Source organism: Pagrus pagrus (assembly GCF_965226575.1).
Source record: "Pagrus pagrus genome assembly, chromosome: 23".
Lineage (NCBI taxonomy): Eukaryota > Metazoa > Chordata > Actinopteri > Spariformes > Sparidae > Pagrus > Pagrus pagrus.
Window position 1 is genome coordinate 2350435 of NC_140205.1, and position 16741 is coordinate 2367175.

Genomic DNA, 16741 nt, shown 5'->3' on the forward strand with positions numbered 1-16741 from the left:
ACGTGTCCTGAGCTATTTCTCACCTGTACACCAGCATTAGGCCAAACAATGGCAAGAAAAAAAGTCATTTTTGTTGGAGACTTATATATTTATGAGTATTTCTTCAAGTCTGTAATTTCACTCGTACTCAAGAAAGCATTACACCAATCTACTTAGTTACTTTAAAAGTCATACTTGAGTACTGGGTGTAATCTGAACTCATATTTGAAACTTTTGTAGCCAATAAGGCTCTCTGATCGCAAACGTGGCAATGAAACCTGACATACGGACAAAAAAACAAAGGCTTGGAGAGATGATCCCAAAGCGTTGGGAGTGAGGCTTAAAAATCAACTATTCTCACATATAGGACCTTTTAAGTATTATTCTAATACCAGTGTTTTTACTTGTAACTGAGTAATATTTCAGTAACGTAACTGCACTAGTACTTGAGTACAGATTTTCAGTAATCTTTCCACCACTATTTATAACTTTAATCACTGATTTGGGTGAAACTGAATCATATTTTTATGGAGAAAGTATTTTCTGCTGTCCTCAACTCTGGACCGATAGCTTCACTTGTTGCTAAAGTAACTGCTAACTATTGTTTACCTCTCAGTGAACACCTGAAGACAGGAGCTGTACTGAGCCTCCAAGAACGATGGAGGCCGGTTACAGTAGCGAGGTGAAGGACGGATATTGCTAGCTTTGTTGCTAAAGTGATCGCTAAGTGCTGCTAAATGTAGCTACCGTTAGCTAGTTTGCCTACTTGTCAGGCCTACGTGCTGACTCAAACCCTGCATGGAAACCAACTCGATATTGTAGCCTACCCCCTGTCTTCAAACTGGCCTCTGACTTCTCGGAGGCTGCTTTGTTACATCCTGTTGGTGGACTGCTAGCGTCTTTGGCGTTATCGGCTACTGTGAACACCAAATAAATATCCACAACAAGTCTCCCTGTTTTTACAGGAAACATGTTACTTACAACTAGGCCAAAACAATGCAAATTGCTGCTAAATTACCTAGCTGCTGCTACTGTAGCTGCTGTTAGCTTGTTAGCAGTCTTATTTTCTGACTTAGTCCTGGGAAACCACGTCAGTACTGTATTTCCTTTCGTCAACTTTGCTTCCAAATTAAATATGCCAAAGCAAATAGCACTCCCCTAGCTGTTTCATGGGACCTTTAAGAAAACTACCTCGGTACTGTGCTCAAAATGGCCTCCATCTTCTCGGAGGCTGTGTTGTTACATCCCGTCAGCAGACAGCAAGCTCCATGACCAGAGTTGTAACGCACATTTGGCGTAATCAGCTGCTGTGAACACCGAATAAACATCCACAGCAAGTCCCTCACTAGCTGCCCTGTTTTTACAGGAACTAACAACTACGTCAAAGCAAACTGCTGCTAAAGTATCGCTAACAGCTCTCGGCGGACCACTTTCCTCCATTCCCTGGGTGCGTTACTGGCTACTTTGAACATCAATATCCACAACAAGTCCCTCCACTAACTGTTTCATGGGAACGTTAACTTACAGAAGGACAGACTCACCTCTTTTGGTTTCAAAAGCCGTCTCCTGTGTTTGTTCAACCCTTTCTCCTTACGCAATCTTGTTCTGCCACTAGAGGTCGGTGATGATATGCTGACGTTCACAGCTTGTTTCTGCTGCCCCCAGGTGGCCAAAAAATAAATAAAAATCTGTCACTGCAGGTTTAATCCCGTCTGTCTGACCGTGTCACCATTTTGTGTCTTCTTTCTCTCTTTTTTTCACATTTCTCCGTTCAGTGAACCGATTTATTTTCTCTCCTCGATGGACGATCTCCTCTGATGCTTCAACATTTACCTGCTCTGATTCACATCACCTGTGTGTGTCTGTGTGTGTGTGTGTGTGTGTGTGTGTAGGTGTAGGTGTGTGTGTTGATAGCAGTGCTCCTCTGATAATCAGCCACAATTACGTCCCAACAGAAAGGGAGAGAAGAAGTGGGAGGACGCTATCAGAAGGAAACCATTGATATGGTAATGTCTGTCACACACACACACACACACACACACACACACACACACACAGAGGCCCACTGCAGTGTGACAGCAGGGGAATAGGTTGTTTCATATTCTGTCTCACAAACCTTTTATTTCAACACAAGAGTGAAGCTGCTCGTTAGAGACACGCGGGAGAGAATATTCTCGCTCCTGTTTGTTGGTCGTGTTCGTCGTTCTGATCATTTCTGATCACATTTTCTTTCTTTTTTGCTCCTATTTTAAATTTTCTTTCTCCATTTGATATCTCGTCGTGTTTCGCGGTCCCTAGATTGATGATGTTTCAGTTGGTTTTGCAGATTGATATATCTGATGGTGTGAATGTCTTAAAATAGTTATCTTGTCTGTTTTAGATGATTTAATTTGACATTTATGTCAGTTTTCATTCTTATTTTGATGTTTCTGTCTGTTAAAGAATCCTAAATGTGATTGTGCTCTCAGCTGTGTGGTCTTTGGAGAGATTTCTGAGACTGTTTCAGTCTTGAATCAGATATTTCTGTCAGTTTTACAATAATATTTTTCTGGGTTTTTTGAGCTTTAGATTGATTTTTGTGTCAACTTCAGAATCTCGAGTGTGTTATTTTCTTGCGTTTGTTTTCTTGGCGGTTTTAGATTGTTTAATTTGACATTTCTTTTAGTTTTAGTTCTTCGGCTGATGTTTCTGTCACTACTAGAGTCTTAAGGTCGACATCTCTCTGGGTTGTAGAGCAGCTAGTTAGTTGTTTTTCCTGTTTTTGAGTCTCTACTTTGATATTTCTCTCGGTTGCCAGTTGACTGTTTTAGCTTAAATAAGATATTCCTGTCCGTTTTAAGATCCTGAGTTTGATATTTTTTTAAAGTTTCAGGGTATTGTGTTTGTGTTTTTGGTGGTTTTAGAGTCTTTAATTTGATATTTATGTTTTAGCTTAAATAAGATGTTTTTGTTATCTCTTCTCAGTTTTAGTTTTTAGTCTGATGTGTCTGTCACTATAAGAGCCGTTACGTTGACATTTCTCTGTGTTTTGGAGGTTATATGGTCATTTTTCTTGCTTTGGACTCCTTGGTTTTATATTTATCTGGCTTGTATGGCCTTTAGAGAGATTTTTGTGACTGTTTGTGTCAAGTTAGATACTCTTGTCAGTTTTAAAATCCTGAGTTTGATATTTCTTTGGGTTTTGTGGTCTTTATGTTCTTAAGTTTTATATTTCTGTCTTCATCTCTTTACTCACTGAGAGCTGTTGCTGTCCATTAGAGGAAAGCAACGCCCATGTAACCTGTTCTTTTTCTTCTATTTCTTCTTCTTGCTACTGAACGAGGTTTGGGCAGCGCTACTTCTTCATCCTCTCATGTTGGACTGAGGGCCGCCGGATGCTACAGTGACTCACTATCGCCTCTTGAGGTACACAGTGGTATTACGAGTACAGCTGCAACAACTGATTGTTTTCATAATTGATTGCTAAACAATTTAATCAGTCCAGAACCCAAAGAGTTTTCATTTACTGTCATAAATAACAAAGAAAAGCAGCGGATCCTCACATTTAAGAAGCTGGAAGCACCAAACATTTTACATATTTGCTTGAAAAATGACTATTAAATATTTAATCGACTAATTGATTAATGGACTAATCATTGCAGCTCTCATTACAAAACAGGATGGGCCCAGGCTACCTGGTTAGCATGCTAACATGCTATCTCCGCAATACAGCACAATAGACGTCTTTGCATTAACATCAACAGTTAATTTTTTACGTATGGTCATAAATGCTGTGTACTGTTTCTCAAACCCTGGGGACTGATTTGCTCAAGGGCACAGAGGCAGCCGGTTTCCAACCTGCTGCTGTAGTGATGGAGGCAGGCCTGTTACCATGGTTACCCCACAGAGGGAGAGTGAGTCTGTCATTCATCCCTCTCTCTCTCATGTTCATGTCAGTTCAGGTTTCTGAGCCTGACAGGATTATAACCTGACATGAAACCCTGAACACACACACACACACACACAATCACGCACACACACACAAAATCACACACACACATAAAATCACACACACGCACACGCACACATGCACACACAAAGTCTGTGACATTGAGAGAAAATAGATTTGAAGGCTGCAGAGTCACAGTACAAATCAGACGCTATTTACCCTGGAGCTCACACACACACACACACACACACACTCGTAATACACACACACAGATAATAACGCAAACACACACCAGCAGCTCGCTGTAGTTTGGATTACCAGCACAGGCTGAATGTGCGTGTGTATGTGTGTGTCTGTGTATGTGTGAATCTGGGGATTCGGCGGCAAAGTAAATGTGCAGGAGGCTTTTACACACTTAATAAAGCCTTTTTAAACCCGGTTAAAGGTTCACACGCCCAAATAATCACGTTTCTCCAGCTGAAATCAAGCTGTATGAGCCGGGTCTCCAGCACCAGAGCTACGGACGCCGCCTGCATCCACCCTCACCCTCCTAAAAAGAGGGGATGAGTTTCAAAATAAAAGTTTCTCTCAGTGTGTGAGTCTGTCGAACAAACAGACGATAATACAAAAAGGTCGTAAGCTGAGCTGTGAACATCTGTTTATTAGATGCTGATTTGTTTTAGGGTTTATTGATGGAAACATGTTCAATATCGGTGAAAAGACTGGTTTTACAACAAAAATAAAGAGCATGATAAATCGTCGTTTGTTAGCTTAGCTTAGCACAAAGACAGCAAGATGTGATTAATCAGAACATGTTTTAAGTTTACTCATTATGTCTCGTTTGTTAAATCCATTTCAAAAACTAAAGGGTAAATACAAAAACTTAATGTCTAATGGAGAGTTATGGATTATATAGTATTCATCTTATTTCCAATGAATCATAAATGTTATTTATTTATTTGTCCAACACTAGAGACGTGTGGATTATGGAGCTCTGCAATATAAAACCTTTGTCCTTCAGTAGGAATCAGGAGCACATCTCGGTTCAGTCTTCCCTCAGTCTCGGTCCAACACAAGCATCCAGCAGAACAGTCGCCAAAATAAGACGTGGCAGACTTTCTCAGCAGTCAGCAGAGTTTTACTGTGCGTCTATAAAGCTGTGACAGTAAACCACAAGTCAAAGTCCTCATCAGTGTAACAATACAGCGTCTTCAGTGCTGCTCTGAGCCCAAACGACAGCACATCAACGCCTGCTGGGAAATCACACAGAGCCGCAGAGACCAGGGTGTGTTTTTTGGTTGTAGTGTAGTGATTCATTAGGTAGAGTGGTTAAAATCATGTACACGCAGATGCATCAGATCCATCTTCTAGAAGATGTGCAGGATGAAAAGAACATTTCTTCCAAACTGTGTGTGTCCTCTCTACAACCCAACTGTCCCACTTCATTTCACCCAAAACAATTCACCTAAAACTGTAAATCCAGTCATCATCTCCTCCCCCCACGCTGATGGAAAGTCAGGTGAAGCCTCGTAGTCCACAAAACCTTTCTGGAGCTTCACAGTAAAACAGAGTTGCAGCATTGTTGCAACACCTGAAGTAGCTGGAGACTAAACCAATGAAAAAAACATCAGATGTCTCCATGCAGCTCATTTTGAACTGTTTGTACTGGACTACATTCTGCACTGAAGCACAGTCCTTTAGTAGATGTGGTTCGTCAGATCCCAGCACCGACGTGAAGAGAGACGTGAGCAGTGGAAGAAGGAAACACACCAAGGTCGCCTCTCATGTATCAGCATTCAATTCCAGTCTCAGCGCCTCCTCTGAAAGATAAAAACCTTGAAGAGGCAGAAGTTTAACAATACGTCGTGCTGTTCTTCAGGTGTTCTCACAATCCTTACAGACTCTTCTAACCGTCTGGATGTAATTACATTCTGTTCAGTGCGCTATATAAAAAAGAAGATTTTAAGACGTTTTCTGGGCCTATTCTCTCCCCCGACGCGTTAAACCCAGCATCCTCTTCTGAGTTTGAGGCTGCGGTTACTCCTCAGGTGTCGCCTCTCCAAGCGGCCCTCTAGTGCAGCGGTGCGAAGAGCGAGAAAAATCCAAGATGGGGGAAAATTACAACTTTACTCTCAAAGAATTATTCGTAAATCATTTTTACCTTTTACTCTCAAAATCTTAGGATTCTCTCTGAGCTCTCAGTTATAAAACTTATATTGTTATTAAACTTGACCCTTAGATATCGTGGGCGTAATCTGCACACAGAAGCTCCTCTCTTACTGAAATACAGCTCACTGCTGCTGCTGCTGCTGCTGCTGCTGTGAGGAGCACACACACACACACACACACACACACACACACACTGACAGTTATGATACTATAATAATTGCTACATACAGACTCAAACCGACACACACTCACAGTCATGATGTCAGATTAATGGGCACCTCAGGCTGCAGAGGGAAACCTTAATCATCCATCATCTCCGACGGCCGATATAATTATTACACAACACACACACACACGCACACGCACACGCACACACACACACACACACACACACACACAGTAACTGTCATCGTGTTTTCTCTGCTGCTTTCTAGAAAACAGCCAGTTTGCTCCGAACATTTAAATTTAACTCTCTCACTCTTCAGCTGATTGTCCACACACTCTCTCCCTCAGTAGAAGTTCAGACACTTGTGTAAAACAAACAAGACTCTGGTAAAAGTGGAAGTACTGATTCAAGTAATCGAGTACAGGCTCTGACATGTACTCAGAGTATCACAGTAAAAAGTCTCCATTTGAAGGACATTTGTGGTCAAAGCTAACTAAAGCTCACGTCATATTAATATAATTCAAAGGTAATTAAGGTTAAAGGTAGAATCAGTAGGATTTTTCCCAGCTGTTCCTGAACGCACCACAAAGATAGATGGCAAATATTGTACTTTTTACTTAGTTACTGTTCAGATTACGTGCTGCATCAGATTTCAGTGTATTTTAACGGCAATCAAAAAAAAAAAAACAATGATTCCAATAATCACAAAAATGCTGAATATCAGGTCTGATCATCAGTGACGGAAAGTAACTAAGTACATTTACTCAAGTACTGTACAATTGTGAAGTATAATATGTGAGTATTTCCATTTTCTGCTACTTTATACTTCTACTCCACCACAGTTTGGAGGCAAATATTGTACTTTTTATTCCATTATATTTATATGATAACTTAGTTACTTAGTTAGTTACTAGTTACTTTGCAGATTACATGCAACATCAGAGCATTTTTTAAATCGATTTATTTTATCAGCAAGCACATTAAAAAAACACACCCCTCCACTACATTTAAGAGGTGAATATTGTACTTTTCACTCCGCTACATGTATCTGATAACTTTAGTTACTAGTTACTTTTCATTTTGGAAGCTTTATTAAATCAACAATCAGCTAAAAAGATTTAAAATAAAATAAAAACATTCTGATAATCAGAAAAATGCAGAATATCTGATCTGATAATCATCCAGCTCGATACAGTACTTTACTTTTACTTGTACTTTTGATACTTAAGTACATTTATTACATGCAGCCTCCTCTGGAGCCATCTTACTTTAATGTGTTAAATTGGTGGAGTTACCCTTTAAAAAGGATTTCATTAACACCTTATCAAATCACTCTGAGGTGAGTGAAGAGTTTGTTGCCTTGTGTTTCTCACGCTGAATGTTTTGTCTGTTGATTTAATCAAACAGTTTTCATTCTTCACTTTGGTTCCTGACGACTTCTGTTCTCTTCATTCATGATTATAACTTCATTTAAAGTGTCTCTACGTCACTGAGCTGCTCTGTGTGTAGCGTCAGCACCCTCTGCTGGAGCCTCTGCAAACTACACCGCTGTGAAAAACAACATAGATGAACTTCATGCTTCTGGGTCCCGGTTCTGCTCGTGCCGACTCACTTGTCACTCAGTGTCGGCTCACTGGATTCTTCAGAACAACAGAACCATCATCCATGTTGTTAGAAACACCTCATGTCTGTAGTCAGGACAGCCTGCTGAGTTACCAGTACACACAAGTACACAAGAGTAATATTACTGAATCCGTGTTTACATAATGAGGATAGGAAAAACTGTATTCCATTAAAGTTACAGAAAAAAGATGTAATCAGATTACAGATAAATTTACTATAAAGGGGATTACTAACAGCACAAATTTAAAATAAAAAAATATATTCTAGTCTGATACTTGGATTACTTTACTGATAATAATTAGTAACTGTATCGGGATAAATTTTTCAAGTAACCATCCCAACCCAGGTAATATTTGAAAGTCAGCCATACACATACTACTTGAGTAAAAGTCTTAAAGTATCTGATATTAAAGGTACTTAAGTATCGAAAGTACAAGTACAAATTATTGTAATAATGTTCTACTTTGGCTCTGATGCAGCATGTAATCTGCAAAGTAACAAGTAACTAATGTTGTCAAATAAATGTAGTGGAGTAAAAAGTACAAAATATTTGCTTAAGTACAGTACTTGAGTAAATGTACTTAGTTATTTCCAGTACTCGTGTTCTTCAGTCCGGACTATGATCGTGTGCTGAAGGGTAGGAAAAGCACATCATTACTGACACTTCCCAAATACAAACGTGGATTCGTGCTGCAGCGTGTGATGGAGCTCATTTAAACTGAGTTCGGAGGAAGAATACAGTTTATGCAGATTTCGCTCTCTGAGGCTGGACTGCGTTCGGGACAGACGCCACACGAAGCTGCTGGCAGCTGCAGAAACGCCACTCACCATCACAGGAGAGAGACTGTGTAAATCTGCTTAAACAGACTTTGGCTTTATGCAACATTAATGTGAAGAGCTGCAGTGGAAAGTCTGCTGACAATACACAGAGCTGTCGACCTGCTGACTGACAGCTGCATGTGTGGGGGAATCACTGATGTGGTTCAGACTGCAGGGTGAGTATCTGCAGAGGAACACTTTAGTATAATATTAATGAGAATTATTACAGTTTTATCGGAGTATTGTACGTTTTTATTACTGGTACAAGTAGAAGAGATTACAGGCTGAGGGTCAGTTTTACTGGAACATCTTTGTATAGACTGAAAAGGAGTCTGAGGCATGTTGGCTGTATGTAGACACACTGGTGCTTTGAGCTTAATGCAAGTAACATCAGTCATAGAAAAACTACCCAAATACTTTATGGTATTAATCTAAAAATACTCCATTACAAATAAAAGTCCTCTTTGTATTGCTACATGTAAACAATTTTGAGCTACTTGTATTTTACTTGAGTATTTCCATTTTTGGCTTTTTACACTTCCACTCCACTACATTTTGGAGGCAAGTGTTGTACTTTTTACTCCACTACATTTATTTGATAACTTTAATTACTAGTTACTTGGCAGATTACGTGCTGCATCAGAGCCAAAGTAGAGTATTTTCAAATGACTGAATTTTATCAGCGATTGAATAAAAAAAAAAAAACAAATAGGCAAATACTGTACGTTTTACTCACCATATGTATTTGTTACTTTTGTTACTAATAGTTACTTCAGTTTAGTTTAATTGAATATTAGATCCGATAAATGGCAGATCTGATAATGCCAACACCAAGTCAACGCCAAGTGTACAGTTCATACATGCATACTAATATATGTTTAAATTTCATTTATTTGTACTTTCGATACTTAAGTACATTTAATATCAGATACTTTAAGGCTTTTACTCAAGTACTCTTCATATGGATTACTTTCAATTTTACTAAAGTACTACTTTAACACGATATCTTTACTTTTACTCAAGTATGGCTTTTGGGTACTTCATCAACACTACTGCGAAGATGCCCAGAGAAACTGCAGCTACAACAGCCGAAGAGGTCAGTGTGTTTACTGGGGAAACTACAGTTCATAATTCATAACTAACTATTCATTCAGTATTCATAACTATTCATAACTATTATATAGTTTGTTTTACAAAAACACCAATAGGAAAACAGAAAGCTTCTCAATGGAGCTTGAAGCCAAAAAAGCTCAACGTGCCAGGTGAAAAATTTCCCGGATCTTCCGTGTTGTGGGGCCCAAAGAGTGTACGCACTTGAGACTTACACCGACCGAGCCGGCTAACATCTGGTTTAGCATCTAGCTAACTTGAATGGGAATAAAATTATTTAATGTTGCGGCTCTTCAAGACTTTCCAAATGTTGTCGGACTGAATGGCTCAAATTATGATCAAAATGTATCCGCTGTATTACAACCGCTTCTTCATATAGAACGTGCATGAAAGCATATAGGATCATATAGAAAGCGTATGAAAGCGTATATGAGCCGGGAACTGTCTACTGTCTACTGCGGCGAACGCTTGCATACACATCTGTATGCGCTGGGTAGTCTTTTTGAACTGAGGTCTGTTTGTCATGATTGTGGCATTTCGACATTAATAGAGTAGTTTGTTTATGTTTTTAATTAGACTAAACAGCTGAGAGATCCTGTTGAAGGTAGTGAACTAGCGGCTAATACATCTCCCAGCCGTTTCCGTTGGATACTTTAAAAACTGACCTTGACCTCGCTGATATCTACAATCTTACCAACCCTTGTTAATGTGTTGTAGCTGTAAATATGAAACATAGCAGGTTTTTTGCAAAAACAGTGATGAGTTTATTGTTTATTGACTTACAGGAAAGATAATCAGAGGGGCAGAATTTCTGCCATTGTCAGTAGGACCAGGACTGAAGAATGGGTATATTTTCTCAGTGAAGGAGCAGCCAGTAAAAGAGTGAAGAAGAGCTGCACCATCTACATCATAAAAGGAGACCACGCCCTCGTCGTAATCCACAAACACTCTCACCTTCTCAGGATGATAATTTACAGAGATAGGAACAGGATGGTTAGCAAGTACAAAGTACTTTCTGTTCCTCAGGCATATAGACCAGCAGCCATTCTCAGGGTTCAGTTCAATTTCTCCCTTCCTGCTGACCGAGCCTTGAGCCACTCCTAAAGTCCATCCAGTCTTTCCCGTAACTTGAACATCATAATAAAATCTTCCACAAGAGAAACCCTGCTTTCCCAAGACATTAACTGCAGGTTCAAATCGTTTTGAGTTGTCTGTGAGTTTCTTCCATACATCACCGCAGTGTACTTGTTTCCCATCATCGGATATGATGAGGACAGGATGTGCTGTATCAGGATCCAGAGTCACCTCCACTGCATTCTGCTTGATGTTTTTCAGCTCAGCCTCTTGCAGTTTCTTCTTCTCCTTTCTGACTGTGTCTGTCAGCTGTTCGACAGCGCTCACCAAAGCTGTCCTTGTTATTCCTTCATATGATGCTGGACAGATGCTCACCTCTGTCCAGTCTTTGGTGAGTGGAGCAGCATTCAGGGATGAGAAGCTCTGGAGGAGGTGGAGGTGGTCCTCTGAGCATGAGAGCTGCTCCAGCTCAGCCCGTCTCCTCATCCGCCCAGAGGTTTCCTGCTCCAGCTCTTGGATGAAACCTCTTGAATGTTTTTCTGCCATTTCTTGCTTCTCTTTGATCATCCTAACGAGCTCTGCCTTGGCTCTTTCCAAAGACTGTATCAAAGTGTTGAAGACCTGAACACCGCCTTCCATCTCTCTGTCTGCGGCGTCCTTACTGAGCTTTATCCAATGTTTGATCTCCTGAATTTTCAGTTGTCTCTCCAGGATCTGCTGCTGAATATCTGCTTCTTGTTTCCATAGCTCTCTTTTCTTTACTTCGTATTCCTCCTCCAGAGGAACAACATGGTGAAATCTGTGACTTGAGTCAGCGCAGGACCGACATATTGACATTTGTTCGTTCTTGCAGTAGAGCTCCAGAGGTTTGCCATGCTCAGTACACATGTCTGCCACGACAACATCAGACAGCTGATCCTTCATCAGGCTGGACACTGTCTGATGAAGTTTAAGGTTAATTGCGAAGTAGATGGTCATACACGCCAGGCCTAACGCTAACAACATGTAGTACTTCATGGCTTTCACTTTAGGACGAGTGGGAACGTCAAAGGAAACTTGTCTGGGTTGACCAGCGTGTTGCTTTGAGCTGTTCCCAGCTTTCTTTCCAGCTGACTGTCTGAACTGAACAGCCATCTCAGATATGAAAGTATTGATCCCAAGTTTATATTTTCTGTCAACACGCTCTTTACACATGGGACACTGACGCTGGGAATTATAATTCAAGTGCTCCGTGATACAGTTTTTGCAGAAGTTGTGTCCACATGGTAATGTGACTGGATCAGTGAACACATCCAGACAGATGCAGCACAAAAGCTGCTCTTCAGTCAGTAGATAGTTGGCAGCCTCCATGTTGACGCCCTGCAGCCAAAAGACAGTGTGGCACGTTAGACATGTTATTACACAGCACAGTGTAGACTCCAGTTCATGTCATCACTCTGCAGCAACTTCAACAAAAACTGAGGGCAAAGGGGCAAATCTTACAATGATTAATCAAAGGTAAGAAATGCTTTTTCCTGAATATTGTCGTCACGTTTGGTGCAGGAAGAAACGGTAAAAACGGGCTATTCTAAGAAAAGTGCTTGCAAGCAAAAAAAACATGTCTACCCCTATTTTTCCTATTGGTGGAAAAATGCAGCACATCAACCAATCACAAAATGGCATTTGGTTGCTGAGGAACAGGGGAAAGGTTGTCGGAGTGACGGCGACGAAAGACAGACGAGCCATAGCGAGCATTTTGGGCGTTTGGAGTGTATAGTTAGTGTGTAGTGAAGTGTGTAGTGTAGTGTTTTTAGTGTGTAGTGTAGTCGTTTTTTGGTTTTGTGTGTCAAAACAATGAGGCGACTACTGAAAGTGGAGCGGGCAGTGCAGCTCTTCTTTGAGCTGGGAGGAGCTGAGGGAGCCAGAGTCTGAGCCAGAGAGTGAGGACTTTGACGATGAGGTGGATGATCCATCTTTTGATTTGGTGACACCCTGGAAGTGTCAGGCCTGTGATGTGCCTCTCTCTTATTGTAGCACCTGGTTGTTTTGTAAATAGTTGTACAAAAAAAGTCCGAGGCATTGCCTGCATTTTAATGTAAATAGCTGTATGTAACTTTGTAAATTTCAAAAACTTATGTACAAATTTAGCAAACAACGATTTATATTTGCATTCTATGTTATAAAAATGGTTCGTTAAACATGGTTTTGGTTTTCACAGTAAAAAATCAAACTTTTTCCTACTCAGATTTTATGTTTTGTGTGTGATTTTAGGTCCAATGTGTTAATACAGTATGTCAAAATGAAAAACTAACTGTAAAGTCACACATGTGAGGTTGTGCTGAAAAAAATGACACCAAACAAGGCAAGGTAAACAGTTTTTAAGGTAAAATATAATGGTAAAATCAAAAGTAGTCAAAAACGGCCAATTAAACCCTGGATCTCAGAGGGTTAAAATGTCCCCTGCAGCAACTGCATGCCTGGTGCCAGGATGAAGTGGGTGAGGCGGATGTTAAGCAGGAATGGACTGCAGCAGCCAAAAGTAGGCGTGTTAACAGGGGAAATTCCAGATAACAATGCCTGTAGTAGCACCCATGATGCTGGTTGTTTGTTTTACCAGACGTAGAACAGTCTATGAATGACTCAAATTGTTAACTCATACATTTACGCAACAACTAATCACAGCAGAGTATCCCTCCCTCGTGATGTTGCCCGCTGCGCACGCTCCCCCCACATTTTTTTGTTTTGAGTATTTTTCTATCGATGTATAAAGCCCAAACAGAGGAGGTACAAAATACTATTCTTGGCGCCGGTCCGAGCAACTGTAAATTAAAGTCAGGTAGAGAAGTGATGAGATCAATAGTAGGTAAGAAATAAATTACACGTAAACTTCTCCAACCTGTAATGCAACATGGTCCCCTTCTTTCCTGCACAACTTCATTATTTCACCCCAAAAAACATTTATTAAGCCAAAAACAACCTTTTTACATTCAGTGGTGAGTATTTTTTCCTCTAGATATACATTTAAGACAGAGTAGCACTTAAAAGACATCAACAGAAACCACACTGTACCGACCTGTGTATGCTGAAGACTCTGCTGTGTTGTTGAAAATGTGATGAAACAAGTTTGACTCCAACTGATCAGATTGCAGGTCTGATATCAGCCTCCTCTGCATGAGAGTGAAGCTGAAAAACAGGTTAATGTTGCAGTTGTTTCAGAGTTACGCCTACAAATCTAAATGTTCGGTGAGACAGATGTACAACCGAGAAGGTAAAATCTAAACTACATGTAACTTCTCAAACCTGTAATGCAACATGGTCCCCCTTTTTCCTACACTACTTCATTATTTCACCCAAAAAAAATTATTTTAACCAAAAAACAACCTTTTTACATTCAGTGGCGAGTATTTTTTCCTCCAGATATACATTGAAGACGGAGTAGCACTAAAATCACATCAACAGAAACCACACTGTACTGACCTGTGTATGCTGAAGACTCTGCTGTGTTGTTGGAAATGTAATGAAACAAGTGTGACTGATCTCCAACTGATAAGGCTGCAGGTGTGATATCAGTCTCCTCTGCCTGAGAGTGAAGCTGAAAAACAGGTTCATGTTGCAGTTTTTTCAGATGTATGCCTACAAATCTAAACGGTTGTGAAGGCAGATGTACAACCGAGTAGGTAAAATCTAAACTTACCAAAAAGCATCCCCCTTGTTAATCTGCCGTCACTCTCCATCCCCTAGTAGCAGTTAGTGTGTTACAAATCACAAGCGGCTGCGATCAGCTCCGGCGCACAGTGGAGTCGAGCCGCGCTCGGCTGCTTTGCGTTCCGGCTGCCTGGTTGATTTTTGGCGGAAGCTGCAACAAGTTGCACAGAGCAGATCGCGTGGGCAGAAAGTCAGAGACACAGGAACGGCATAGAGCACCTGGTCAATTTTCAAAATAAAACACCCTGTGCAGACTCCCGATTGTATAAAAACAAAAAATGACCAGATCAAAAAAATCTGAGCAATTCAACAAAATCGGGCAGGCAAAAGGCTCGGTTCTGAAACGTTCCCGCTGGGTTCTCTAGTACTGATTGGAGTCAGAATCTTGTACTATGTTCCAGTGGCGTCCCACTAAAGCCCCAGATGTTTTTTAATTAGCCCCGAATATTAATTTAAAAAATTAAATAAATAAATTATTTTTTTAATTTTTAATTTTTTTTAAGATCACATCCTCAAACTATGGTTATCTTATGTTGATGCTTCGATAAAACAGTGTTTTTGGACAAGTTTGAGTAATAATTTTTTTTTTTAAAAAGCCACTACTGATTAACACCTCCAGGTCGCACGTCATTCACCCAAAACAGCGGCGTCAGGCAGCAGGCGCACTTGACAACAGGCAGGCTTGACAACAGCAAGCTGTTCAGCTGTCTTTGGGATGTCACAAAAAAAGATTTCCATGTTTTTCCCCCCAAAGGTGGTCAGCAATCAAAGAGGTAATGGGAATAGAAATTATGTAAAAATGTATAATTTCGAAAAGAGTGTTGCAGCTGGAGCTACTAGAGGGAAGTAGCTAACGTTAGCTAGCTAGCAGCTAGTTGATATTACATGGGAAAAAAACGATCTGTTATTATTAGCATCTATCTGGAAATGCAATTGTAGTGTGTGAGAATTGTGTACCTAAAAATAATTAAGCTTGGGCTTCTTCTAGAGGGGAAAGTAGCTAAAGTTAATGTTAGGCTATAACGTCGAACCATCTTGTTTATTTTCTTTTTCATGCATGATAGCAGCTAGCTAGCAGACAGGGATCCTGCACAGCCTGCCTCTTTTACTGTAGCTGCTAATGTGTTAAATGGAAAAACAATGTGTTGTTACCTAGCTAATGTCAGTACATGGGTGCAAACTAAATTCAAAATGAACAACCTAATTGTACATGATGACTGAAGAAAGAAAAAGAAAAACAAGATGTAAAGTCAAGTGTAGAGTGCAAGCTGACGTTGTGTTTGGTGTAATAACTACAACCAACTCGGTACGACAACAGTAGCTCAGTAGCATGCTAATGTTTCCGATGACAACAATAGCCTAACGTTACCTCCCGACCACACTGTTCAACTATTATGTTGATTATCTGCATGAACTAAGAAATCTGCAACTTTACAAGACAAGACGTTCATAGTGTTTTAGTAAGTTAGTCATCGTTTACAGTCACTACATGAAAACGAGCAAGCTATCGAAACGGACAGCATTAGCTTATGTCCCGGCTTTATTATGGTTATAAACTGTGGACAAATAGAGCCCAGTGAACACCACATAACAACAAATCAACTCAAAGTAAAAGTCTTTGAGTTCTGCATCAGCTCTGCCGTTGGGCGTTTGTTTTACAAAATAACCTAAAGGAAAACAGAAAGCTGCCGAGTGGAGTGTGAAGCCAAACAAGCTCAACGGGCTGGGTGTAAACTTACCCGGATCTTCATTGTTGTGGGGCCCAAAGAGCGTACACACTTGAGACTTCCACCGACCGAGCCGACATCTAGCTAACTTGAATGGGAATAAAATTATTTAACCTTGCGGCTCTTCTGTACTTTCCAAATGTTATCAGACTGAATGGCTCAAATTATGATCAAAATGTATTTGCTGTATTACAACCGCTTCTTCCAAAATGAAAGCATATATGATCTGGGAACTGTCTACGGCTGCAGCAACAGCCTACTACTGCGGCTAACATTCGCATGAAGCACACACCTGTATGCACTGTGTAGTCTTTTTGAACTGAGTTACTTGTGTAACTTTTGCTTGTACTTTCATGATTGCGGCTAGCAACTAGCGGCTAATACATCTCCCAGCCGTTTCCGTTGGATACTTTAAAAACTGACCTTGACCTCGCTGATATCTACAATCTTACCAACCCTTGT

General features: G+C 40.4%; 1 protein-coding gene across 1 annotated transcript; it reads right to left on the reverse strand.

Moving 5' to 3' along the window:
* Positions 1–10565: 10565 nt before the first annotated feature.
* On the reverse strand, positions 10566–12218 carry LOC311252788 (E3 ubiquitin-protein ligase TRIM21-like; the record flags this gene model as incomplete). Its single annotated transcript, XM_084346327.1, has 1 exon — positions 10566–12218. The coding sequence occupies one exon, from the start codon at positions 12216–12218 to the stop codon at positions 10566–10568; it is 1653 nt and encodes a 550-aa protein (XP_084202453.1).
* Positions 12219–16741: the final 4523 nt, after the last annotated feature.